Below are 27,589 nucleotides of genomic sequence, written 5' to 3' on the forward strand. Positions count from 1 at the left end.
GAAGAAAATGAAATCAGATGGTACAATCGATAAATACAAGGCCAGATTGGTCATCAAAGGATACCGACAACGAGAAGGCCTTGATTACTTCGATACATACTCTCCGGTATCTAGAATAACTTCCATTAGAGTATTATTGGCTATCGCTGCTCTATGGACTCTCGAAATACATCAAATGGATGTCAAGACAGCCTTTCTAAACGGGGATTTAGAAGAGGAAATCTATATGGACCAACCTGAGGGGTTTTCTGTGTCAGGACAGGAAAACAAGGTATGTAGATTGGTGAAGTCATTATATGGCTTGAAACAAGCACCAAAGCAGTGGCATGAAAAATTTGATAATGCCATGAAGGAATGTGGATTCAAGATCAATGAATGTGATAAATGTGTCTACATGAGAGCCACAGAGAATGACTATGTCATCTTGTGCCTCTATGTAGATGACATACTTATCATTGGGAGTAATGATAAGATAATCAAATCCACTAAAGACATGTTGAACTCAAGATTTGACATGAAAGACATGGGCCTAACTGATGTGATTCTAGGAATCAAAATTCTTAGAACGACAGAAGGACTTGTTCTTAATCAGTCCCATTACATGGACAAGATTCTTGAGAAATTCACCAAGGGTGATACTGCGTTGGCACGAACGCCAATAGATACGAGTCAACATCTATCGAAAAATCGAGGTGAAAGTATCTCGCAGATAGAATACTCTCGAGTGATTGGAAGTCTGATGTACTTGATGAGTTGTACACGACCAGACTTAGCCTACGCAATAAGCAGACTGAGCAGATATACGAGTAATCCCAGTATTGAGCACTGGAAAGGGATAACAAGAGTACTGAGGTACTTAAGGTACACTCGTGAATATGGACTGCATTATACAAGATATCCTGCTGTGATCGAAGGATACAGCGATGCAAGTTGGATATCTGATATACAAGACTCTAAGTCTACGAGTGGATATGTCTTCACTCTAGCTGGTGCAGCCGTTTCCTGGAAATCTTCTAAGCAAACCGTAATAACCAGATCCACGATGGAATCTGAGTTTGTAGCTCTTGACAAATGTGGTGAAGAGGCTGAATGGCTACGACAATTCTTAGAAGATATTCCACGATGGCCAAAACCTGTGCCGGTGATTTGCATACATTGCGATAATCAATCAACAATTGGTCGGGCACAGAGCCATCTGTATAATGGTAAGTCTAGACATATACGTCGTAGACATAATACCATTAGACAACTACTCTCAACTGGAGTTATCAATGTTGACTATGTGAAGTCAAAAGATAACTTAGCGGATCCGCTAACCAAAGGGTTAAATCGAGAGTTAGTTGCAAGCTCATCACAGGGAATGGGCTTGATGCCGTTGTCAGCGATCAGTACAGAGGACACCCAACCTATGCTGACTGGAGATCCCAAGAACTAGGTTCAAAGGGACAACTAATCTGCACTGACTAGGCACACTGTAGGGGAAACCCCATGAAACAGTGACGAGACCAGGATAAGCCGATGGGTTTTTAATGATCAAAAAAGAGTAGATGGTAACTCTTGAGGGATCACCTATGTGAGAAAGAAGTGAGGCCGCTTCGAAGAGAATTGGAGGCACAATTCTGAGAGCTTCTCACAGAACCAGGCGTGTTCATGGCCAAGAACGAACACACTCATGAGACCTGAACTATATCAGGGAGAGTCTTGGGTAAGATCTGTCCATGCTTACACCAAGGGCCGAACAGTTCAAAGACATCACGTCTACTAATCAGCCAGTGAGCAAACAGAGTTTACAAGGGAAGGTTCAAAGGGTAACACCTACCTATCCTATACTCGACTCAACTGTCGAAGACTATCACAACTCCTTGTTTTCATTCATGTGGGGGATTGTTGGAAAAAATTGAATGAAAACGCGACGTGTGGGTTGTAGTCCCACAACGATTGAAAGCAAGGCTTTCCGACTGATTCGGAACAAAGGGGGTTGGAAATCCAGGGCCCGGATGACATCAACCCGAGGAGTCCAAAAATCAGTCAGGACACGATATGTTTGCGAAAAGGCAACTTGTTGGCTGGCCTACAAGACAAGGAAGATCGCCAACTTACCTGCACGCCACGTGGCAAGCCTGTCTGCTCGCCATGTGGCAAGCTTGCATTCGTGCCACGTGGTGTGGCTTGTTGGCAAGCTTGCCACAAGCTGTGCCTTGCTTGTTGGCAAGCATGCAGCTTGCCACAAGCATGCAAGCCACGTTGTGGCTTGCTGGCAAGCATGCAAGCCACAACGTGGCTTGCTTGTTAGCAAGCAGGCAAGCCACAGGCTTGCTCGTGATAGCTTGCAAGGTCTATAAAAGACCATGAAGAGGAATGAAGGGAGGACACAACAGAGAAGCTTAAGTGAGCACAGCAAAGTTCAAAAGCTTTGTGCGAGAGAAAGAAGACAAGTGAGCTTTATGTTGTGAGAAAAAAGCTCAAGTGAGCGAGTACTTCCCTTGCCTCATTGAATCCCCCTGTTTCTTTCCCTTCTGTTGTGCTCTTCTTTTGCTCAACAGAAATAGTGATAGTGTTCGGATCTAGTTCAGATCGTCACGACAACCAGTGCTCGGTTGTATTCGTGATCCTGCCGTTTTATCCTGGGAAGCAGACGTCCACCTGATCCTCTGAGCACCGCGGAGGGGCCGAATCTGTTTTAAGGAGACAACGCTCTGCTGGACCCGGCATCCACTCTGAGTTCGTGTTGCAGCTCTCGACATCCTGTCAGCAACTCTTAGCACAACGTGGCGTTGCTCGACAACTCACGGTGTCCACGACTCATCTACTCGGCACGTGGCTCGGCTCGCTAGAGTCGACAGTTTGAGATTATCTGCTCAAACCTACTTGATTGTAAGTTCTTGTGACTTTGGTATTCACTCAGAAGAGTTGCAAAATCACACTGATTGTAACGGATTTACTCCCAACACTTCTGGCTAAAATCCGTCACCAACAGTATTGCTTCAGTGCAAATCGGGCAAAAGCAATGCGAAGAAACTAGAAGAACTACCCCTAATATTACACTTCCTTCTGCACACAGAAAACTAACACCTCATCTTTTCTTCCACCTTAATTTCCTTCGAGCAGGAAACTAAATTAAAGTAGAAGAATAAAATGAAAAAAAAAAACTACTGCTACTACTTACGTACGTAGTATTGGCTTGAGATGAGCAGTTCAAGGTGGCATTGGTAAAACTCATTAATTTATAAGAGTTTGCAGCGGATGAGAATAAATTAGCATATTGATTGAGCAGGAATATCATTAATTAACTAATTCACAAAGTGCTGCAGATGCTGACAAAATACAAATCAACTAGGAATAGCATTTAATAAATAAAGTAACTCTTCCATTCCTATCCGGTAAAAAAAATCACTCTTCATTATTGAGAGGACATGCGTTTTTAAATTCGATCGATTTAAAATACCAGTAGAATCCTAATTCCGCATCGTGGTGAAGAACGAACAAAGCCAACCTCCCAGAACCCGCTCCTGGACTAATAATAGAATGCAACAAATTGCCATCATTACAAAAAAAATAGATTTTTAGGGATGAAAAATTGCAACAAATAATTTTCGTCACAAATTTACCACGAATTTAGCAACGAATAACTAAATTATTGCTAATTAGCAACGAAAACAGCAACGAAAAAATAATTGTGGGAAAATAGCAACAAACATTCTTTCGTCGTAAATTTTGTTGTAAATTTAGATCGAAATAAGAAATTCATTGGAAATTTTACGAGGTTTGCGACAAAAAAATATTTTTGTCGCAAACATAGAGTAAATTTTCATATTCAAGAATATGAAATGGGAAAGACTACGATAAATGGTAGAGTTTGTGTTAAGTCATCCAATGATAGAGATGGAAGAAATGATTCTTAGGACTTACTGGATGAAATTATAGAGGTAGCATATCCTAGCCCTGAAATACGAGTTATTCTATTCAAGTGTCGCTGGTTTGACCCTATCAGAGGGATGAAGGTGCATCCACGATATAATTTGGTTGAAATAAATCATAAGAGATTGTATAAAAAATATGAACCATTTGTGTTGGTACAGCAAGCAATTCAAGTATTTTATGTTTCATATCCTAATTTGAAACGTGACAAAATTGATTGGTGGGTTGTTTGTAAAACGAATGCACGGAAAAAAATTGAGGAACATTGGGAGGGCATTGTTTATAAACAAGAGAAAGTTACTAATACATTTCATATAGAAGAATATATATATTATTCCAACGTTACAAGATCCCACCGGAATAGCGATAAACGTAGATACAACTGAAATTGATGATGATGAGAAGGAGGAGGACAATGAAGACTTTGAGTTTTTATAATGAGTAAGTTTTGTTATCTTAATATAATAAATTTATGATATTTTCAATTTGCAATTCCCAAAACTCATAACTCGATTAGTTTATTTGTCTCAATTATATACAAAATTGTTTCATTTTTAAATTTATATATCTTATCTGTTAATACTCTGTATTTTTTTTAGACAATTAGAAGTTATATCTTATCGTCTTCTCGAGGGTTCGTGGATTCACTTTTTTCTTAGGAAATATGGTAAGTTTTTTTGTTTCATATTATTTATTATGAAACAAATTTATATTAAAATTTTCCTATGTTTGAATTTTCATAATCTCTTTCGAGCTTCTCGAGGGTTCGTGGATTCACTTTTTTCTTAGGAAATATGGTAAGTTTTTTGTTTCATATTATTTATTATGAAACAAATTTGTATTGAAAATTTTCAAAATTTTCCTAACAGAGAGCTCAGCATACAACACCTACAGATGTTGTATCTATGCCCCCACCTAATCAGGCAAACCAGGGGCGGATCCAGAACTTTAAGTTTGAGGGGGCCGCACATTATAAGAAAAAAAAATGCAATAGTGATTAAAATTATTGATCACAAATTTTGAGATCGTCAAGACATTTTAGTGACGAAATTAAATTTCCATTGCTAAATTTAACGACAAATATTAATTTTCAGTCGCTAAATTTAGCGACGAAAATATTCAATAGCTTGTTTAAACCTTGATAATAAGATCCTAAACATCCAACAATGACCTCAAGAAGAAAACTCTATGAGTAAACAATATCATTTAACATTCAATATTAATTTAATTTTAATTCACAACTTTTCATTACTGAATTGAAAATCATAAATTATTCAAAAACCATGTGCATCCACCACTAATAATCATACATTATTCAAAAATCATACATGAATACAAGTAAATTAGGACATGAACTCTAAAACTTGTAAAAATCATATTGCAAAATTGATACATATTGTTCACATCCATTGCTAACACAAATGTCACCTCCTCGATGAAACGACGCTTACCAAGATCATCAAGAAAAAAACTCTATGAGTTGCAAGGAAGAATCACCAATCAGAGATCAGAAAAATGAGAAAATGAAAATAACAAAATCAAATTTCCTTTCATCATGGCAACAACAAATATGATGTAATCAAAAGCATCATAGTAAACATAATCAACCCAATTTATTTCAATTAACATAGGAGATAATTCAAAGCAATCAGGAGCTTCCTTTGATAACAAACTATATGTTGACAGTATTGTAAACAAACCATGATTCAAAAAGATGAAGTTAATGTATATTTAATTAAGTATTAATTACAATTCTCTAACTAAAAGAAATTCGGCATTCTTTTAAATTTTCGAAGTCTTCAATGATAGCTTCTATGCTCACACTTCTAGCAATTTCTCTCTCAATATATATCATTAACACATCTGAGAGAAAAGCCTCCTCCATTTTGCTTCGAAGCCTTGTTTTCACAATATTCACGTAGAAAATGATCGTTCTGAAGTAGCCGTAGAAACCGGAAGAGTAAGTACAAGTACGATCACTCTAAAAATGAGGTTGTATGTAACAGACTTGTTAGTCTTTACCAACCATTGACATAATTCTGAAATGGTTGAAAGATTTTTGTAGTTGGACCCTTTGACTACGTTATACTCGTAATGCTTCAATTGCATCTCCAATTGTTCTTTTTCATCTCTGGTAAAATCCTGAGTATAAAACTTTTCAACTAATTTACATATATCCACAACTCTGAAAGACTCTGCTGCATTTTGAGGATTTAGGGCATTACTAAGAATGAACAATTCCATAGCATCATCACTAAAGCAACCATTAATTTCTTGTAGCTGTGAATCTATTGAAGCATAAAAGAGGTCTATTCGATAATGATGTTCAATGGTGAAATTGTCTTGATGAGCACGCCCTCGACCTCGTTTATTAATATACGGAGCATTGAAATCAGGAATGTCAATATTTCGAAGTTCACAAAAGGATTTCACTTTTACAAGCAAATCATCCCACTTGTTATCCCTCATCTGTTGAAGTAAATTCTTAGTAGATAATACAAGCTCCATTGCATTTATAATATCCTGAGACTTACTTTGTAAAGTCTGACAAAGAATATCTGTGATCCCCATAATCTCTTTCATAAGATGCAAGATGAATACAAAATCAAAAGAAGTCATTTCATCATAAACAGTTGTTGCATCTGCTCGTTGAGAAGGAAGCCCATCATCCATAATCTTGAGCAATACCGTACACGATGCACTAAACATCTTAATTAGACCTTTCAATGATCTCAAATGAGAACTCCAACGTGTATCAACAGCTCGTTGTAAAGTACCTATCTGATTAAGTCCACGCCCTGTCTCGAGTTCATTAATAGCAATCAAATATGCAATGTCATCTGCATGAGTATCCTTCAATTCATCATTACGCTTACATGAAGAACCAATAATATTAACTATAAAAGTTAATCTATCAAAAAATTGATGAATAGGTGTCACATTTTTTGTTGCTGCAACCAAAGCCAATTGTAACCGATGAACATAATAAGCACTTTTACAATCTTTTATAATCAAAGCTTGCAATCCATTAAACTCGTCCCTCATATTACTAGCACCATCATAGCCTTGACCTCTAATATTTTGAACATCCAAATTATAGTGAGCCAAAGCAGAATATATAGCCTCCTTTAAAGTTAAAGCCGCAGTATCAGATACATGAACAAGCCCAAAAAAATGTTCTTGAATGAATCCATTAATATCCATAAACCTTAATACTAAAGACATTTGCTCTCTTTTTGACTCATCTCGGGCTTCATCAACAATTAAGCAATACTTGGCAATCCAATTTCTTCACGAATTGTATTTTTCACTCTCACCGAAAGCACATGAAGTATTTGTTTCTGAATATCGTGACTTATATATTTGGCATTTTTTGGAGCTTTCGCAATTGCCTTTGAAAGTTCATCATTGTACATGGTCAACACATCCAAAAATTCAAGAAAATTGCCACGATTAGATGAACTAGATTTCTCATCATGCCCTCTAAACGGAATTCCTTGAAGTGCAAGCAACAACACTACGTGTATGTGAGCCTTCAATCGAAGACGATTAGTTGCAACTTGTTCATCATTAAAATTGTCTAATCTTCTTGATATATGTTGTGTTTGATTCATCAAATCCTCACATGCCTTTTCAGCATTATGATGGGTGAAGATACATTATCCTTTCCCATATGGCCTAGGAAAGCACAAGCTTTTCCATTTCGAACTTTCTTCCACTTATCAAATCCATCAACAGTAAATGTAGTTTGATTTAAGCATCCTGAAGGCTTGTTGAAGATAAAACATGGAAAGCAATATGCTTTATCTTTAGTGGGTGAATACTCCAACCAAGGAAATTGTTCATACCAAGTTGACTGAAATCTTCGAGGGTGCTTAATATTTTTATTTAATGAATATTCTTGAAGAATAGGTTGATATGCTTTCAGATTCAAATAAACTTGACGAATCTCATCACGTTGATTAGGATGATATTCCCAAATTTGTCGACGCAATCCTGGATCGCGCTCTAAAGAATCAAGATCAACCTCTTCAGTTTCTGTATTTTTAAATCTTTTAGGAGGAATTTCAGATGGAAGATCATCATTATTTGATCTTGTCGATAGAGTCATCAGAGTAGCTGGATCCAGTTCATTTGCTCTCTTCCTTTGAAAAAATTTATCAATCGTAACAGTATTTCTCATTTGATGTATATGAAACCTTTAACAATGGAAAACTCGAATTATTTCAAATAAGTGAATAATAATTATTAACAACAATATTAAACCAAACATTAAGTCAATGATAAAAAGTAAATAATAATAACAACATAAAAAAACAAAAATATCAAATGTTTTATCATTCATGATCATTAACTATTAAATCAACAATTCCAACTTCAACTATTTAGGTACTTTAATTTCTAAAATAACAAGATTAAATTAAAATGTCTAAATTAATCATTAGGAGAAAGCAAACAAAATCAAGGAATCAAATAAAAAGTAGAAAAGCAAACAAAATCAAGAAGTCCAGCGAAATTGTGAACTTTATATCGTTCTATTCTTGAAAATGAAGATAAAAATGATAAAATAAATGTATAAATTTGTGTTAAGCTAGTAAGCTTTATAAATCATAATCATAGTCTGATAGATCCTACTTTCCCTTTAAAATGCAGTGGCATATATAGTGGCGGATTAAAACGATAATAAGATTATTACACCAACAGGCAAAGTAGGATCAAATAAATTATTAGATAATAAGATGATTAGGTTGTGTTTTAAAACAATAATAAGATTATTAGGATCTGTGGGGATTTTCGGGCCGCGAAAACCGCTTTTTCACGTCGCGAAAACCCCGAAACTCCCTAGCCAATGGATCCGTGCAAAGAAAAAATTTTCGAAAAAAAACTACGAGTACGAGTTTACCTAGATCTACACTTAGATCTACAAAGGAAAAAAGTTATACCTTTGAAGCGAAGCCCTTCGCAATTCCGCAAGTCCAAGGTACGCCGGATCTCAAGATTGTCAACGTAGACAATCCTCTAGAAGTATCCACACGAACAAGAAATGTTCTCTAACACTCAAGGATGGAGAAGAGAACACCACAAGTGTGCTAGCACTTCTTGGTGCTCTCGGATGGGATTGGAAGAAGAAGAAAGGAAAAAGAAGAGAATACACTCCTCTAAAATCTCTATGTGACTTTCACTAACCTTTCTTCTTGGATTAAACTCATTCACCTTTTTCTCCCTTGCTTGAAACTCTCGGCCAAGAAGAGGAGAAGGAGGAGGAAGAGAGCTAAGGAGGATGAAGCATTCAACACCACCAAATCAATGCCACAAAAATGAAACTCCTTTTTTCTTTATGTGGCCGGCCACACATGGGTAACTCCCCATTTAATGTGGTCGGCCACATTAAATAGAAAGGAGGCTTGTAACCTCTTGATCTCCCTTGATGATGTGGAGATGATGTGGCAAGGTTAGTCATGTCATGTAGGATGAGTCAACCTTCATGATGCGGCAATACATCAAGTCAAACTTGATGTTTCAACTTCCATTTGGTCAAGCGAAAATTGACCAATTCTCTTCCTTGTTGAGTTAAATCCAACCTTTGATTCAAGTCAATTTTAATTTAATGAATCTCAATTCATTAATATAAATTGATCCAATGAATCAACTTTAAATTAGACTCATTCAACAATTGAATCTAATTGAGTCTAACTCAATAAGTCTAATTTGAATTAATCTGAATCCAATCTTTGGTGCATCATATGAACCTAATCCAAGTGGTTCATCATATGGGCATAATCTCCATCCACTTGTTCTTTGTATGTGACCCAATAGGTTCTTGTAACGTTGGCAATGTTTCTAAACTCCTTTAGAAACATAAGCAATGAGCGGCATCTAGCAATACATCATTGCTACCCAAGTTACAAGAATGTTGAGATCCAACATCACCTTGTGACTACTAATTGTGACTCCTCACAATATATGACAAGTGTCCTTCTATCCTAGACATCTAGATTGATCAATGTGAGGCATAGACCGTGTCATCCTCTGATCAATCTAAATCTTGAACCCCAAGTAGACTCACTAAATCAAATGAGCTCAATATCTTATATTGACTTATTTGGGCATGGTCATGCACTTCGTGGTCTCACTCTATCAAGAATATCGATGTCTCTCCCATCATATAGGAGGGATCGATCTCATCTACATCACTCACATCCCCCGCATAATTTGTTACATACCCAGTAATCGCCTTTATAGTCCACCAAGTTATGGGTGACGTTTGACGAAACCAAAGTACATAACTCCTTATGTAGGGAACCATGGTGACTTCAGATCTAAGGACTAGTAGTCATACTAATAGCCACATGAGAAAGTATATGACACTCATATAACGATCCATGATACTTTCTCATGGTGAGTCATTCAGTATACATTCTTTAATGCATACACATGTGTGAACTTGATATCTCTATATCCATGACTTGTGAGATCAAGTCATCGAGTTGACCTACACACTAGTCTTATTGCATTAACATTGTCCCTGAATGTTAATACTCGACTAGGAATGATTAAGAGTAGTGTTCCCTATATCATCTCACTATCGATTCAACCAATCGATTGATATAGGTAAGAACCTTCTACTCAAGGACGTTATTATACTTAGTTTATTTGGCACAAATACAAGTAAGTATAATAACCAAAAACCAAATGCCTTTATTTATATAGAATATGATACAACAAGTCCAAAATACAATCATCAAATGATTGACTCTAGGGCTCTAGCTAACAATCTCCCACTAACACTAGTGCCAATCAGTGTAGGCTCTAAGTCCCAATGAGCCAAAGCCTTGGTCAAGGGATCTGCGATGTTAGCCTCTGTAGGTACTCTGCAAATCTTCACTTCTCCTCTCTCGATGATCTCTCGAATGAGATGGAAGCGCCGTAGTATGTGTTTGGTCCGCTGGTGTGAGCGAGGTTCCTTCGCCTGTGCTATAGCTCCATTGTTGTCACAATAGAGCTCAATAGGGTCAGCAATGCTAGAAACCACCCCAAGTTCAGTGATGAACTTGCGAATCCAAACTGCCTCCTTTGCTGCCTCTGATGCAGCAATATACTCGGCCTCTATCATAGAATCAGCTACTGTGTCCTGCTTCGAACTCTTCCATCTCACAGCACCACCATTTATGCTAAACACGAACCCTGACTGCGATCGATAATCATCCTGGTCGGTCTGGAAGCTAGCATCACTGTAACCCTTTACAGCTAGCTCATCATCGCCTCAATATATCAAGAAATATTCTTTAGTCCTTCTTAAGTACTTAAGAAAATTCTTGACCGCTATCCAGTGACTTTCACTTGGATCTGACTGGTATCTGCTCGTCATGCTCAAAGCATACGAGACATCAGGTCGAGTACATAGCATGGCGTACATGATCAATCCTATGGCTGAAGCATAAGGGATCTGATCGATGCGGTCTCTCTGCTCTCTAGAAGAGGGACCCTGAGTCTTCGAAAGACTCACGCCATGTGACATCGGCAGAAATCCCTTCTTGGAGTTATGCATGGCAAACCGAAGGAGTACCTTGTCAATGTATGTACTCTGACTTAGGCCAAGCAATCTCTTAGATTATCTCTATAGATCTGTATCCCTAGAATGCGGGATGCCTCACCTAAGTCCTTCATTGAGAAGCAACTCTCTAGCCAGGTCTTGACAGACTGAAGCATAGGGATGTCCTTCCCAATGAGTAGTATGTCATCCACATACAATATGAGGAAGACAACTATATCCCCTACAACCTTCTTATAGACACAAGGCTCATCTTCGTTCTTGATGAAACCAAACTGTTTGATTGCATCATCGAATCGAAGATTCCAGCTCCGAGAAGCTTGCTTTAGTCCATAAATGGACCTATGCAGCTTGCATACTCTGCTATTATGCTGTGGATCTACAAAACCCTCAGGTTGTGTCATGTACACATCCTCGAGTAGGTTTCCATTCAGAAACACGGTTTTGGCATCCATCTGCCAGATCTCGTAATCGTGGTAAGCTGCAATAGCAAGCATGATCCGAATGGACTTAAACATCGCTACTGGAGAAAAGGTTTCATCATAGTCAATACTATGAATCTGCTTGAAACCTTTAGCTACCAAGCGACCCTTATAGATAAGTCCATCCATGTCAGTCTTTCTCTTAAAGACCCACTTACACCCTATGGATTTTACCCCTTCAGGTGGATCAACCAAAGTCCATACTTGGTTGGTGCACATGTATTCCATTTCGGATCTCATGGCCTCTAACCATTTCTCAGAATCTGGTTTTATCACAGCTTCCTGATAGGTGATAGGCTCATCCTCTATGAGCACAACGTCATCATGGTCAGACAAGAGAAATGAGTATCTCTTAGGCTGACGACGTACCCTATCAGACCTGCGAAGAGGTAGGTCTACTTGAATTGGTTGTTGTTCCTCAACTCTCTGTGGAACAACATCATCCACAACACTTTGTGGTTCCACTTCAACTTCCATCGAGGCTTCAGTGCTAGGATTTGCATCTTGAACTTCTTCAAGATTGAATGTACTCCCACTAGTCTTTCTAGAAACAAAGTCTCTTTCTAGAAAGACTCCAATCTTTGCCACAACTATCTTGTGCTGACTGGGAATGTAGAAGTAATATCCCTTAGTTTCCTTGGGATATCCTATAAAGTAGCACTTGTCGGATTTGGGTCCTAATTTATCTGAGACTTGACGTCTAACGTAGGCCTCACAACCCCAAATCCTCATGAAAGATACCTGGGCATCTCTCCCAGTCCATATCCTATATGGTGTCTTTATCACGGCCTTAGATGGAACTCGGTTGAGTATAAAAGCTGCCGTGTCTAGAGCATAACCCCAAAGGAATATCAGAAGATCTGTGTGACTCATCATAGACCGTACCATATTTGATAAGGTACGATTCCTCCTTTCGGATACACCATTCCACTTTGGTGTTCCAGGAGGAGTGAGTTAGGATAGAATCCCACACTCAGCTAGATAGTCACGAAACTCATGGCTAAGGTATTCTCCACCTCGATCTGATCGAAGTATCTTAATACTCTTGCCAAGCTGGTTCTATACTTCATTCTTGAATTCTTTAAACTTTTCAAAGAATTCAGACTTATGTGTCATCAAGTACACATAACCATATCTACTGAAGTCATCAGTAAATGTGATGAAGTACCTATAACCGCATCTAGCCGTGACATTGAAAGGGCCACATATATCACTATGTATGAGTCCTAACAAATTAGTCGCTCTTTTGTTGTGCCCACTAAAGGGAGTCTTGGTCATCTTGCCTAGTAGGCATGACTCGCACGTCTCATAAAATTCAAAATCAAATGAGTCCAGCAAACCATCCTTTTGGAGCTGGGATAAGCGCTTGTCATTTATATGACCTAAGTGACAGTGCCAGAGGTAGGTTTGGTTCATGGCATTTGACTTGAACCTCTTGGTATTTATGTTATAGATAGGGCTCTCAAGGTCTAGAATATAGAGTCCGTTCATCAGAGGTGCACTACAATGAACATATCGTTTAAATAGACGGAACAACATTTGTTCTTTATTGTAAACGAAAATCCTTTCTTGTCCAAACAAGAAACTGAAATTATGTTCTTAGTCAAGGCAGACACATAACAATAATCATCTAATTCTAGTACAAGCCCAGAGGGTAGAGATAGATAGTAAGTTCCTACAGCAATAGCAGCAACCCGTGCTCCATTGCATACTCGTAGGTCTACCTCACCCTTCGTCAATGCCCTGCTATTTCTCAACGCTTGTACATTAGTACAAATGTGTGAAGCACATCCGGTATCTAATACCCACGATGAAGAAATAGAGAGATTGACTTCTATAACATGTATACCTGAAGTAGAAATCTTATTTCTCTTCTTCTTAAGATCTTCCAGGTATTCTTTGGAGTTCCTCTTCCAGTGCCTTGCTTGTCCTTGATATAGGTGACAAAGATGTTCAACCATATCGTAAGCGCCCATCAACTCATGTTGCTTCTGAAGCTCAGAGTTCATGGTCGCGAGCATAAGATAGGACACATCTAATTCGTCATCTTGATGCTTCTTGTAAGCATCTCAGTTTGCTCGCGTGGCAGTGGCAGGAGGTGCCTCCGGAATGGGCTGCTCCAAAACGTACAGTTTACGTTCCTGAGTGAGAACTATTCTTAGATTCCTGTATAAGTCTAGGAAATTTGCTCCGTTGAGCTTGTCCTTCTTAAGGACAGAACGCAGAGAGAAGATGTTCGTGTTTGACGTCATGACAATTCTACAACAGAAAAATGCAGAAAACAAATATCATATTTTTTTTAAATCATTTAATTAGGTCTTTAACTAAATGATGCTCCCACTGAATTCTATAATTCATGTGGGACAAGATCCACATCATACTAACCCTTGAGTTAGTTTTGGCTAATACGCCCAAGATTTAGTATGATCGGTAGGTAACGATTTACCAATTACATCTCTATGCAACTCTTGTTTATAGGATCATTATCGGCATTTATATTAAAACTTGAGTTAGCTTTGACTAATACGCCCAAGAATTAATATAAATGGGATCTATGTCCTATCTTTCCAACCGTTGGAAGAATGTCTATAGTTGTACTCGATCCAATTGAGTTAACTAGTTACTTAATCTAATTGAGTTGTACTTACCCATGCGTTGATAGGCTGGACCAAGATTGTCCCTCCGTACCCTACCAAGATAATATGTGTTGCTCTGCTTTGACAGATTCAACAACGACATGTGATCGAGGTAGTAGTAGGTATCACGACACGGTAGACATTTTGAGTTGTCGTGATTTAGATCTAATCTAAATGTCGATGTTGTATCATATACTCGATATAGATCTAATCTAATCGATAAGGTGTATCTTGTACACGATGTAGATCTAATCTAATCGTAAGGGTGCATCTTGTGCATGATTTAGATCTAATCTAATCGTTAGGCACTAATTAATTACTATTTTACTAGCATGCATCACATACACACAAAAGCAATTAATTAAATAATTTTGTGATTATGTCATGGCCATACTACGATCTTCTCAAGCCAATGAGAAGATCGGATGGTCAACCTAAGGTCAATAGCTTCTCAAGCGCCTTCCTTTTGACCACCTTGTGTTGCTCGCGCTTTCCTCGTAACTCCGTCTTGAGTGAACCTTTCACCGCTTCAAAATTTACATTACAATTTTGAAACTCGAGTTACATTCGAGTCTAAATCTAATTTACAACCAGAATATAAATAGGGAGGCACGACGCGCAGGTCGCGTATCAAATACAGAACACACAAATACATGACGGCACGCAGGCCGTATTATAAATTACAACACAAATCCAATCATATTGGGTCTTTTTGGGCCATGACTATCACAAAAATAATATATAATTCTAAATTATATATTTTTCATAATTTTTCATAATTTTTACAATTTTATGAGTAAATTTTTCCTGGCGGTCCCGATTAGCGATTTTCGGACTCAATCGCGGAACGAATCCCCTTGCGGAGCCAGGGGAAGCGCCCCTACCCGCGATCTAACCATCGCGAGGGTTCCTTAACGATCCTACAGTGCCTTAGCCCGCTGTCCCAAAAGGTTTTGGAGCGAAACCAAGCCGTTTTGGAAAAATCTTCCCGGTAGCCGAAGCCTACAAGTGCCGAAACACTTGTGCTTCGCTTCTACGAGAAAATTACCCTTTAAAACTATAAAAATCATGAAATTACAGAAATTCACAGAATGTTTATTTTTCATAAAAACCAAAATAAACTCGTACACACCTTCACACGTGGCTCTGATACCACTGTTGGGATTTTCGGGCCGCGAAAATCGCTTTTTTGAGTCGCGGAAACCCCGAAACTCCCTAGCCAACGGATCCGTGCAAAAAAAAAATTGAAAAAAAACTACGAGTACGAGTTTACCTAGATCTACACTTAGATCTACAAAGGAAAAAGGTTATACCTTTGAAGCGGAACCCTTCGCAATCCCGCAAGTCCAAGGTACGCCGGATCTCAAGATTGTCAACGTAGACAATCCTCTAAAAGTATCCACATGAACAAGAAATGTTCTCTAACACTCAAGGATGGAGAAGAGAACACCACAAGTGTGCTAGCACTTATTGGTGCTCTCGGATGAGATTGGAAGAAGAAGAAAGGAAAAAGAAGAGAATACACTCCTCTAAAATCTATGTGACTTTCACTAACCTTTCTTCTTGGATTAAAATCATTCACCTTTTTCTCCCTTGCTTGAAACTCTCGGCCAAGAAGAGGAGAAGGAGGAGGAAGAGAGCTAAGGAGGAAGAAGCATTCAACACCACCAAATCAATGCCACAAAAATGAAACTCCTTTTTTCTTTATGTGGCCGGCCACACATGGGTAACTCCCCATTTAATGTGGCCGGCCACATTAAATAGAAAGGAGGCTTGTAACCTCTTGATATCCCTTGATGATGTGGAGATGATGTGGCAAGGTTAGTCATGTCATGTAGGATGAGTCAACCTTCATGATGTGGCAATACATCAAGTCAAACTTGATGTTTCAACTTCCATTTAGTCAAGTCAAAATTGACCAATTCTCTTCCTTGTTGAGTTAAATCCAACCTTTGATTCAAGTCAATTTTAATTTAATGAATCTCAATTCATTAATATAAATTGACCCAATGAATCAACTTTAAATTAGACTCATTCAACAATTGAATCTAATTGAGTCTAACTCAATAAGTCTAATTTGAATTAATCTGAATCCAATCTTTGGTGCATCATATGAACCTAATCCAATTGGTTCATCATATGAACCTAATCCAATTGATTCATCATATGAACCTAATCTCCATCCACTTGTTCTTTCTGTGTGACCCAATAGGTTCTTGTAACGTTGGCAATGTTTCTAAACTCTTTTAGAAACATAAGCAATGAGTGGCATCTAGCAATACATCATTGCTACCCAAGTTACAAGAATGTTGAGATCCAACATCACCTTGTGACTACTAATTGTGACTCCTCACAATATATGACAAGTGTCCGTCTATCCTAAACATCTAGATTGATCAATGTGAGGCATAGACCGTGTCATCCTCTGATCAATCTAAATCTTGAACCCCAAGTAGACTCACTAAATCAAATGAGCTCAATATCTTATATTGACTCATTTGGGCATGGCCATGCATTTCGTGGTCTCACTCTATCAAGAATATCGATGTCTCTCCCGTCATATAGGAGGGATAGATCCCATCTACATCACTCACATCCCTCCGCATAATTTGTTACATACCCAGTAATCGCCTTTATAGTCCACCCAGTTACGGGTGACGTTTGACGAAACCAAAGTACATAACTCCTTATGTAGGGAACCATGGTGACTTCAGGTCTAAGGACTAGTTGTCATACTAATAGCCACATGAGAAAGTATATGACACTCATATAACGATCCATGATACTTTCTCATGGAGGGTCATTCAATATACATTCTCATATGCATACCCATGTGTCAACTTGATATCTCTATATCCATGACTTGTGAGATCAAGTCATCGAGTTGACCTACATGCTAGTCTTATTGCATTAACATTGTCCCTGAATGTTAATACTCGACTAGGAATGATTAAGAGTAGTATTCCCTATATCATCTCACTATCGATTCAACCAATCGATTGATATAGGTAAGAACCTTCTACTCAAGGACATTATTATACTTAGTTTATTTGGCACCAATACAAGTAAGTATAATAATCAAAAACCAAATACCTTTATTTATATAGAATATGATACAACAAGTCCAAAATACAATCATCAAATGATTGGCTCTAGGGCTCTAGCTAACAGGATCAACAGGCAATAGCCAACGGCTTTAAACAAAAAAAAAGGGGCAAAGTTCTACAATCTACATATTACACATAAAATTTAGAAGGATGATCGATCGAGGAACTAGAAAGGGAAGGTAGGATAAAGAAATGAATATGGAAACACCAACCAAAATAAAGATTTTTTCCCCTTCTCAGTTCTAAGAGTTTCAAAACCCTAAGGAGTAAGGATTAAGGAGAAGAGGAATTGCACCTTTCTCTCGAATCGGGATCGAGAACGTTCTCGTCGTAGTTTCGCAGAGATCTGAGACCTCCACACCAGAGTTGCGCCTACTGCGGAGCGAGTAGTCACTCCCGCCGTGTCGCTGCCGCCTGCACCGTAGACTAGTTCGAAATGTTGAACTCCCAAATCAGAATACCTATTTGCCTTTCTCATTAATTAACTTATAAATAATAATAATAATATATTAGTATATTACTTATAAATATTACACGTGGACTGGGGGTCGTGCCCCCCCCCCCAGTCCATATGTAAATCCACCTCTGAGGCAAACACTACAGGACCATCGCATACACCTTCAACAATACCTTCTTGTGCACCATCGCCTTCCCCTTCCCCTTCGGTTGTACTTTCGACGATCGAGTCCCCAGTAGCCTTTTCCATTCCTTCCCGACATTCGATTGTTGAGAGGCCAGACACTCGAGAGTCTATAGCCCCTTGTGGAGATTTGTAAGTAAATTTGAAATATTTTATTTTTTTCAACTTCCATAATTATTTAACATGTTTTTTGTAAATTATAATAGGTTTGATAATTCTGTCCATGTTATTCACGAGATTAATCGAATCATGAATAACCATTAGAGAGGGGACTCGATGAGTTATACTAGCATTCTAGCACCGACTAGAGAGTTATGGTGGAGTGAATTTAGGGTATATCTCATTTGTTTTATATCTTAAATGAAAGTAAATATATAAATAATTATTATTTTTTCTATTACAGTGATCATTCACTTGGGACATGAGCGATGAGATGGAAATAAGAAGAATTTTCATGAAAAAAATGTGACGATCACATTCGCCAAGTACTAAATCATGCGAAGTCAAAAGGGAAAAAAACCACCATTCATCACTGAGGAAAACTAGATAAGGATTACCAATTATTGGGAAACTGAGGAGTTTAAAACAAGAAGTCACCAGAATAAAACAAATCAATCTTTTAATTCTGGACACATGTCTGCTACATATGTGAAAGGATCTATCAATATTGATGAGCATAGATGTAGATTGGTAATTTTTTAACACTCCCATTATTTTCTTAATCTATTTGACACTATTTAATTATCTTTAATCATCTCTTTTTAGTCCAAAGAACTAGGAAAGGAGCATATATTTATAGAAACTTTTACCCGCACCTTTCAGAAAAAAGATAAGACTTGGAGCGGGGACAGAGCTAGAGCAATCAAGGTTTGAATAAATTTTAGATCTAAATTTATAACTTAGCTTCTATTATTAATGTACCCACTATAACTTTATAGTCTTGCGTTCCTAAATTAATGTTATTATAATTATATTTTATTTTTTTATTACAATACAAGAGAAATATGATGAACTAGAGGTAGCACAGAGATGTTTGGGTTCTGCTAGCGCAGATATGGAGGGGCCTGAGCCATATGTTGGTACTGATTTAAATTTATAGCTACAGGTGAGTAGAGAGTAAAAAAAGGAGGAAAGATATTTGGAATGAGTTCTTTGAGCATAACCCATAGAGTTGGTCGTATATCTTCTTCCTCCTCACAGACCCAGCAGATGAATCACTTGACTGAAGTCGTTCCACAGTTGAAGGAGATTTTAAATGAAAGGGATGAAGAAATGAGACAAATGCGCCTAAATCAGGAATTGATTTTGCGACATTTTCAGTTAATTTTTGCTCCAAGTCAAGATCCTCCTAGTGACGGTGATGATGGTGATCATGATGATGGTGATGGTGGTGAATCTTAGTTAATTTATGATAAGTTTTATATTAGAATTTTTTTTTAGCATGTATTGTTATAGTTTCTTTTATGTTTTTATTTTACCTTGATACTTTGCATGTTATACCATGTTTTATATTTTTTATTTGTCTACTACCAATCTATGCAAATTTAGTTATATATATTTCAATACTTTTATTATGTCATAAACATTTGATACATGTATTTTTTATTACATGACCTATACATTTTTATTACGCTTAATTAAAAGTTTTTTTCCATGTATGTTTCATGCAAATAAGGATAAATGATATTTTTGTGCTATCTAATTCTTTGATATATTATAATAACCATGTATTAGGACACATTATATCCAGATATTAATAATTCATATAGTGTGCCACAAAAACTAGATAGTAGAATCATATGCATTCATTATTGAAATCCTTAGGTAAAAGAATATTTGCACTATCAAATGATCAATTGGATGAATAATTTTAAAAACATAACATAACATGGTGATAGGATGAGGACACAGTTGATTTGGACAAGACGTTTAACAAAAGAATATATAGGTGTATAAGAAAAAAAATCTTCGGATTACAATAGTGGATTTTCTTATTCTTGTTGGTATGAACTAATGATATTACTGTATTAACGGTGTAAAAATTATTTTATATTAAAATTCTACAGTCCAACTATTTTACTTCCTCTATATTTATTTGGTTGACCTTGCCTGGATTTCTTGCTCCTTCTAGCTATGAAACTCCACTGTTTATGTTGAAGTTCACTTTGATCTTATGATGGTTAGTGGGTTTTGTGCAAAGTTGAAGCTCACCTTGAAGAGATAAAAAAAAGGAATTGAGATAATTGAAGCAAACTTATTTTTCACTTTGGTTGATTTGTTTACCCCTCTCTAATCTTTAAGAGAACGATCAAGATTTCCTTGTAGCCTTTAGGAACCACAAGGAAATTTAAAGAATGAGAAAAGCAAAAATAAAGGCAAGGGGGCATGCCATTAAAAATTTAGTTGCATAAGTTTTAGATGTCTTATTTTAATATGATAACATTGATATGTTTTTAGATTTTTTTTTTTGTTATAAATGTTAGTTATTATTCATTTGTAATTTGACGCGGGAAAAGAAGAACGAAGAACGGAAGAAGGTGCACGAAGCTCCCGAAGCATGACGATTAGTATTTTATTTTATGCTTTAGATGCTTTGAGGTATTTGTTATTTGGATTATGAGTTGTTGAACCAAACTAGTTCTTGTTTTGATGTGTAAATATGATGTGTGTTGAGTTGACATATTTGAATGTTGATATGGGATGTGTAGTTTTTGTTGTTTTTTGGATGTGTAGTTTTATTTGTTTGGATGTGTATAAATACGATGTGCGTTAAAGTTTGACTAATATATTTTAAATTTGGATATCGGGATGATAAGAGATTTATAGATCAGATTATATAATAATGTATTTGATATGTAAATAGGATAAAGAAAATAAAAATATAGAAAAACTTTTATTTTTTTATTTTGAGATAAAATTTAAGACGAATTAGGATTCGTCTTAAATTTGAAACGAATTTGGATTCCTAAACCCCACTTACCACCTCACCTCAGCTAAGCCTCGTGGGGGCGGTTCATGACGGGTTTATTTCCAACTCGGACCGATGCATACATCTAGAACGTTCGTTTTTGGTCGTCTAATTGGATCGCACGGTTTGTAAGAGTTTGATCATTTAGATTTTGGTCCTTATAGTGACTTTAAAAGACCACAGCCCTTTCCCTATAGCCTATAGGCACAGTCGGGTCGGATCTGATTTCAGGAAAAACTCATTCTCTTTTATTTTATTTTTAATTTAGTATCCAACTCTGCAAATCGCCTAATTCACCGACCTAATTTCATGAAAAAATTTCATCAATTATCAAAATGAGTCGTATTTTATTAGGGCATACAAAAGTACAATTCATCCAAAAAAAAATGAATTGGATTTCAAGCTGTTTGTGGTGGTCATTGGAATTGTTTAGGATTTGCATTTGCAAGTTATGCAGTTATTATATCTGTTAAACTCAAGCCCCTCTTTAGATTTTCCACCCATTCAAACAGATAGTAGACAAATATGAAGTATGGATAAAAGACGCTATATTTATAACAATATAGAGAAAAAAATACATTCTATTGTATTTCTTAATAAAAAGATGTAATAATTTTGATCTAAATATTTTAAATTTGATCAAAAAAATACAATTTTAATCCCAACAAATGGTATCCAACATTATTTTGAAGGACAATCATAGCTCAACGAAGGTATCTGATCACATGATCACAGTGACTGATGTAGAAAATCATTTTGATGTAGATACTAAATTTTGTGAGCTCTGACAGGTATAGAATCATATCGAGTTGTGTTACGAGTTCAAGGCAGTTACATGAATCTAATGCTAGACTTTATGCATGCTAATAATATTTGAGGACGATCAAACCATGTGCTTTGAAGCCATCATTTTCAGTGACGACTTGGGGGGTTCAACAGAATCCTTGGTGTATATTTGGCCAAAAATGGTGCATTAGAAGAGGGAATTCCTAAATGCAGAAAGGACCCTAGGAGACAACAACAAAAAAAGTGCAAAGAATGAGCCAAAAAGAAAGCTGATCGCATATTGCAGAGGATCTATCTCAGTCTCGGTTGGAGCGGAACTATTCTTTGCATCCAAGATTGAAGCAGAAGGAAGAGCTTCAACAACAGCATCTGCAAGATCAGAGATGAAGGAAGAGGTGCAACCCAGAGCTGGCACTCTGCCCCAGTTCTCAATGCCTGATTCGAGAGCTAAGTGTTTGTACTCCATGTCAATCTCTTCAAGAGTTTCAATATGCTCACTGACAAAGCTGTAAAGAGGGAAGAGCAGGATATCAATATCATTCACCACGGCAATCACCAAATATACAAACTAGTTAAACATCCTTTTTCCAACATAACCCAATTTTTCCCTTTAAATTACCGTGTAAAAGTTGCTACCGCATGTAGCCGGCCTTTTCAACTATCTAAAGTAGTATGTGTGCTAGATTAGTTAAGAAACTAAAATAGCAGCACCCTATGGGGTAGGATACAGTTTTCATAGTCTTACTATAGGACAAGTACCTAGCCAACACTTGGATCTTTCATTACCCAAACTTTTATTGATTCACAATAACATTACAACTTGACTTGTGGTTATTAAAAAAATTTTGGATATCAATAGGACCTTCCTAGATGGTTATCTTAATATGGCTGATTTAACCTCCTTTTCTAATAGTTTTGCTGCTGCTCTACCTCATTATCCACCATTTCATATTTCCTATTATACTTTTTTCATGCATATATTATAACTTACTATGATCCGGCAGATCAACTTCTCAGATAAATCTAACAAAAATTTGAGAAATTTCTTCTAATACATATGTTATATAACAAGTGGGTCTTTTATCCCATAGCTGAGCTTGAGGTCTTAATTTCTTTTTCAATGATTCTCCTATCAAGTTTAGCTTCACTGAAAAAAAAAGAAAGCCAGTTTCCATCAAATTATAATTTTTTAAGTCAATTTTGGCATACAAGCATATAAAGCACATACAAGCATGGGCTACAAAAACCTGATGTGTGACATGATCAAAGAAATACTTCCTACAAATTTAGGTGATGAATTAATGCAGGATATGATTCTTTGCAAGGAACTGCAACTGATTGGCCAAAAACTTTGTATAACCATACAACAATTCAGCTTAATCTGGAAAAGATTTGATGACGAGGTTAGACAGAACAAGTTACCTTATAGGGATTGCAAGAAGGCTCTTTACACCTTTCTGACCAAGCTCGACTATGACCTCATCGGTATATGGTTTTAACCACTGAACAGGACCAACTCGACTCTGCAATGGGTAAAAAAATACATGAACAAACAACAACCAAACAGAAAAATCTCTAACAAACCATGATATGGTAAATGACATGAATATTCCTTTAAAATATATTATAAACTTACATAATAGCACCACTAATAATTGGAAAACAACTTGTTGTTTGAGTGTTGAAAAGATAGATAAGTTACTAAACCTGATAAGCTAGAGTGTGTGTATTGTTGATTCCTCGTGATTTTAATTCGGCCATGATCAAGGTGATACAATCCTCCATCTGATCCCTGTATGGATCACCTGCATCCTTGACATAACTGAGTGGAACTCCATGTGCACTGAAGAATATCATGACCTGCAATATAGCCTATTTCATCAGGCCACCAAACCAACTGGCAAAAATATGGAAAACCAACTACATTAACTACCACAATGGTGTATTTCATCCTTATTTTTCTATTGACTCTGCCAGATTTTAAATGCCTAAACCGAAAGTTTAACATCTTAAGCACCATAACCTGACAACCTCACTGATCTGAAAATGTGGGACCAAAGCATGGATAAGAAAAGAAAAGCTCACAAACCATGATTAGCAAGCAAAGAAAAGCTCTCATCGTGCATAAATGTGGCATTAATTAATAAAGTGGAGAAAGGTAATTCAACATTAATCAAACAGTTACCTCTTCAGGCTTAGTAAACTTCTGCAGTTCAATTTCTATCAATTCAGACATTGACTTGATGTAACCTTCACGTTGATACCATGATTCGATAATAGATATTGGTAGTCTTGAAAAATAATCATCTTCCCTACAATATGTCATGTCACAGTAAGCAAACAAGAACCAAGCTTAGGCAACAGATAACATTTAACTAAGAATAAAGAGGAATATCCACCTGATAATGCTCTGTAGTACGCGGATGCTAGAGCCACTAGTAGATATGGAGAACTGAGGGTAAAGAGGAAGTACAACAAGCTTTGTTATCCTGTCCTTCTTTATCTGTCATCAGATAGGTGACTAATAAGAATATAACTTAGCTGGAGAATTTGGAGAATATCAACTCAAGCAAGAACTTGCAGGTAACAATGTAGTTACCATTGCTATGAGTATGATTAATCAAATAGCAGATAATCACTTTGAGATAGAACCAAATCTACTGTAGCATTTGCATAATGTGTAGTAACTTCTCCTATCAGTGTAAATTTGCATAATTAACAGTATGAAAATGCATGAAAATTGCCACTGAATGGAGAAATAAGGAAGGTTTTGCTCCTAAGAGTGATGTAAACATGATGCATAGCTCCAGGATTCAACAATCAAAGGCATCACAAAAGCAATTAATAGATAATGAGAAACACACAAGACAGTTACAGAGCTTAGAGCATACAAATGAAGTTACCTGATGAAGAGCTTCCTCAGTAAAAGGCTTCCAGTATCTCATGCCAACGTACACATTGGCATTCAGATTCTTGTCTTTGAGAGCCAATTTTAGTGCTTCTGCCTGAATTTTTTTATTTAAATTCAATTAAGTCAACCACAGGAAAATTTTTCAAAATGACAAATGAGAGAGACAGGTTTAGATTCAAAATAAAATTCTGCCAAAATTTTAGCTCAGATATCAATTCTTCGGGGAGCAAATGATTCACATGTAAAATTCCTTTTAGTAAGAAATAGCTGCAAGAGAACAGATTATGGACCTGCTCATCAGTTATCCTCCTTAAAGGTGACCCACCACCAATAGCAGCATAACCCTCCTTACTTTTTGGAGCTCTGACAACTGAAATCAGCTTGGCCAGAGGTCGTTGGAGAAACCGAAATAACCTAGGAAGTCGTATTATATCCTAAAACAAAACCATGAGAAAAACAAAACATCTTAGGTAAAGCAACTAGTAAAATAAGAAAAGACCAAACTCAAGAATTTGTTTTATATAACATGAAGAAGGTGTGCACTAAAGTTCTTGCATGCATAAGAGGATAGAATATAGCATATAAACATTTGATTTGTCCCATGCATTTTTTCACATCATGTCCATATTTAGTAATTGAACAATCTGAGCTAATGTTTCTGATGGTGCAACAACTATGTAGTTATTGCTGCATGCCCTCCAACTAAAATACTATCAGTGATAGCCTCAATCAAGGGCAAAAAAGACACTATAGCTGCTTCACTCTCCAGAACTCTCTTTTTAAGTCTTATTCTTTGTGCTCGATGTCCTTGTGTATTGCCAAACTTAGCATGACAGTATAGAACAGAGTTTCAAATGCTTCTACCCAGAAGCGGTGGCTTAAATAAACAATTTAAGAATCTGATTAACAATAAGCAGCAGATTAAAGGAAGCAACAAACACTGCATTGGCAAAATCCGAACAAGTAAGCACACAAGGACATGGATGAGATGGCAATATCTGTTATTCACCTCTATAACATAACAAAAGTTGGCACTTGAGCAGAATAACTTACTGGATCAGCAAATAAATTATACAGGAATGGTTGAACATCATTAAGAGTCTCTGGACCACCAAGGTTCAACAGTAACACACCGACCTTTTCTTCAGCAGTACTTGAAGCAAGTTTGGGGAAATTCAGATCATGAAGATATGCCTCAGTGGAACATTTTATACTTCCGGCATGGTTGTGTTTCTTGACTGGAATATGAATAGATTGAGAAAAAATTCCACTTGATGACATCAGATATAAAACTAAATAAGGCAAATGAACTTGATGGCCTACCAATTTTCTGAAGACCATAGTTAGGGAAATTAGAAGTGAACTTGGCACATGATAACGAAGTACTTCTCCTGAGCCTTGACATGAAACAAAATTTACCTCTTAGCACATCTTTAAGGATGTAGTGAGAATCGTGGGCAAAGAACAATGAGGTAAATAACAACCACGAAATAATTTTATAACTAAAAAGAGGAATCCGATTGAAAAATATAAGGTAGGAAACATTCAAGGAGAGGAAAAGTAACGCTCACAAATGTTTAGAAACACTGCTCCGATTCCTAAGTTCTAGGATGTTGGTTTGAGCAACCGCAGAATTCAGAGCTTCCATACGTCAAGCGCAGATCAATCAAAATTCCGTCTGATGAGCAAGAAAAAAATAGGGGAAAAAGGATTAAGGTCTATTAACAATCATAATATATCATATCAAAACTGTAAAATAAAATAAAGCACCAAAGCAAATGCAACTCCATGTGGTTCTCATATATATGTGTAAGATCAAATAAATAGAACGGATCATCTGTGAACAAATCAGATTTTTTCCGCAGAAATCAATCTTAGTTCCAAGTCAACTCGCCGTGTCCGAACCAACAAATACGATATCTAATTGATGGAAAATCTAATTATGATTCCAGCAACAATATTGCATCAGTACTAAACTTTAGAAATACAGAAGTAGATCCAGAGACATCTAAAAAAAACAGAGATTTCGGAGAAGATGGCTTGGAGAGGTGGAAGAAGGCGCACCTTTCAATCGATCAAAACTCCAAAAACTTCAGATGGAATAGGGTTAGCAGTGGATCGCTGGATCGGAGAGCGAGAAGGGAGCGACTAGCGAGTAGGCGACCGCACCGAGAGAGGTGCCTGGAAAGGTAACGGGAGCAAGTGCGTGGTTGCTTCCTTGCGGTCAAATTAGGCTACCGGAAAAAAAAGCCTACTCTCCCGTTACATCATGGCCACCAAATCGCCAACCAAACCGGCTAACAAAGCGAAGAGGGTCAAAGGGATGATGCAGGGACCCGCTTGTTGGATTGGTAGCTAGATGTGGGTCCGACATTTGTTTCCGCCGGTCCTTTATCTTGGCAATCAACAGCGAGGTGAACTTCCAGACTGTAGGCGAGGAGCCCACCGAAGTTCCACGGAGAGTTATAGCTTTGACTCGAGAAATGAAATTTTTTCATATCACTCCTAGCATTTATACAAAGTTTTATCGCCCCCTTATAATTTTAAAATAATATCTCTTTATAGTTTTTAAGCGCATGAGCATGAGCA

At 37.0% G+C, this 27,589-nt stretch overlaps 2 protein-coding genes across 3 annotated transcripts; both read right to left on the minus strand.

The window, feature by feature from the left end:
• Window positions 1-5,832: 5,832 nt before the first annotated feature.
• LOC121972612 (zinc finger MYM-type protein 1-like) lies at window positions 5,833-7,122 on the minus strand. Its single transcript, XM_042524267.1, has one exon. It carries the CDS (start codon window positions 7,120-7,122, stop codon window positions 5,833-5,835), a length of 1,290 nt encoding a protein of 429 aa, XP_042380201.1.
• A 14,712-nt stretch (window positions 7,123-21,834) lies between these two features.
• LOC121970560 (ferrochelatase-1, chloroplastic-like) lies at window positions 21,835-27,265 on the minus strand. Of its 2 annotated transcripts, none has more exons than XM_042521351.1 (11): window positions 27,065-27,265; window positions 26,572-26,678; window positions 26,324-26,391; window positions 26,054-26,238; window positions 25,291-25,434; window positions 24,993-25,094; window positions 24,489-24,592; window positions 24,275-24,401; window positions 23,797-23,949; window positions 23,512-23,612; window positions 21,835-22,595 (listed from the first exon to the last, which is right to left on the minus strand). In XM_042521351.1, the coding sequence occupies exons 2-11, from the start codon at window positions 26,646-26,648 to the stop codon at window positions 22,277-22,279; spliced, it is 1,380 nt and encodes a 459-aa protein (XP_042377285.1). In that variant the 5' UTR covers window positions 26,649-26,678; window positions 27,065-27,265; the 3' UTR covers window positions 21,835-22,276. The 2 variants fall into 2 exon arrangements, with proteins under 2 accessions (XP_042377285.1, XP_042377284.1); XM_042521350.1 differs by having other exon boundaries at window positions 26,324-26,397; window positions 27,065-27,264.
• Between the last annotated feature and the right edge of the window lie 324 nt (window positions 27,266-27,589).

The sequence above is a fragment of the Zingiber officinale genome, chromosome 4A, assembly GCF_018446385.1.
Source record: "Zingiber officinale cultivar Zhangliang chromosome 4A, Zo_v1.1, whole genome shotgun sequence".
Lineage (NCBI taxonomy): Eukaryota > Viridiplantae > Streptophyta > Magnoliopsida > Zingiberales > Zingiberaceae > Zingiber > Zingiber officinale.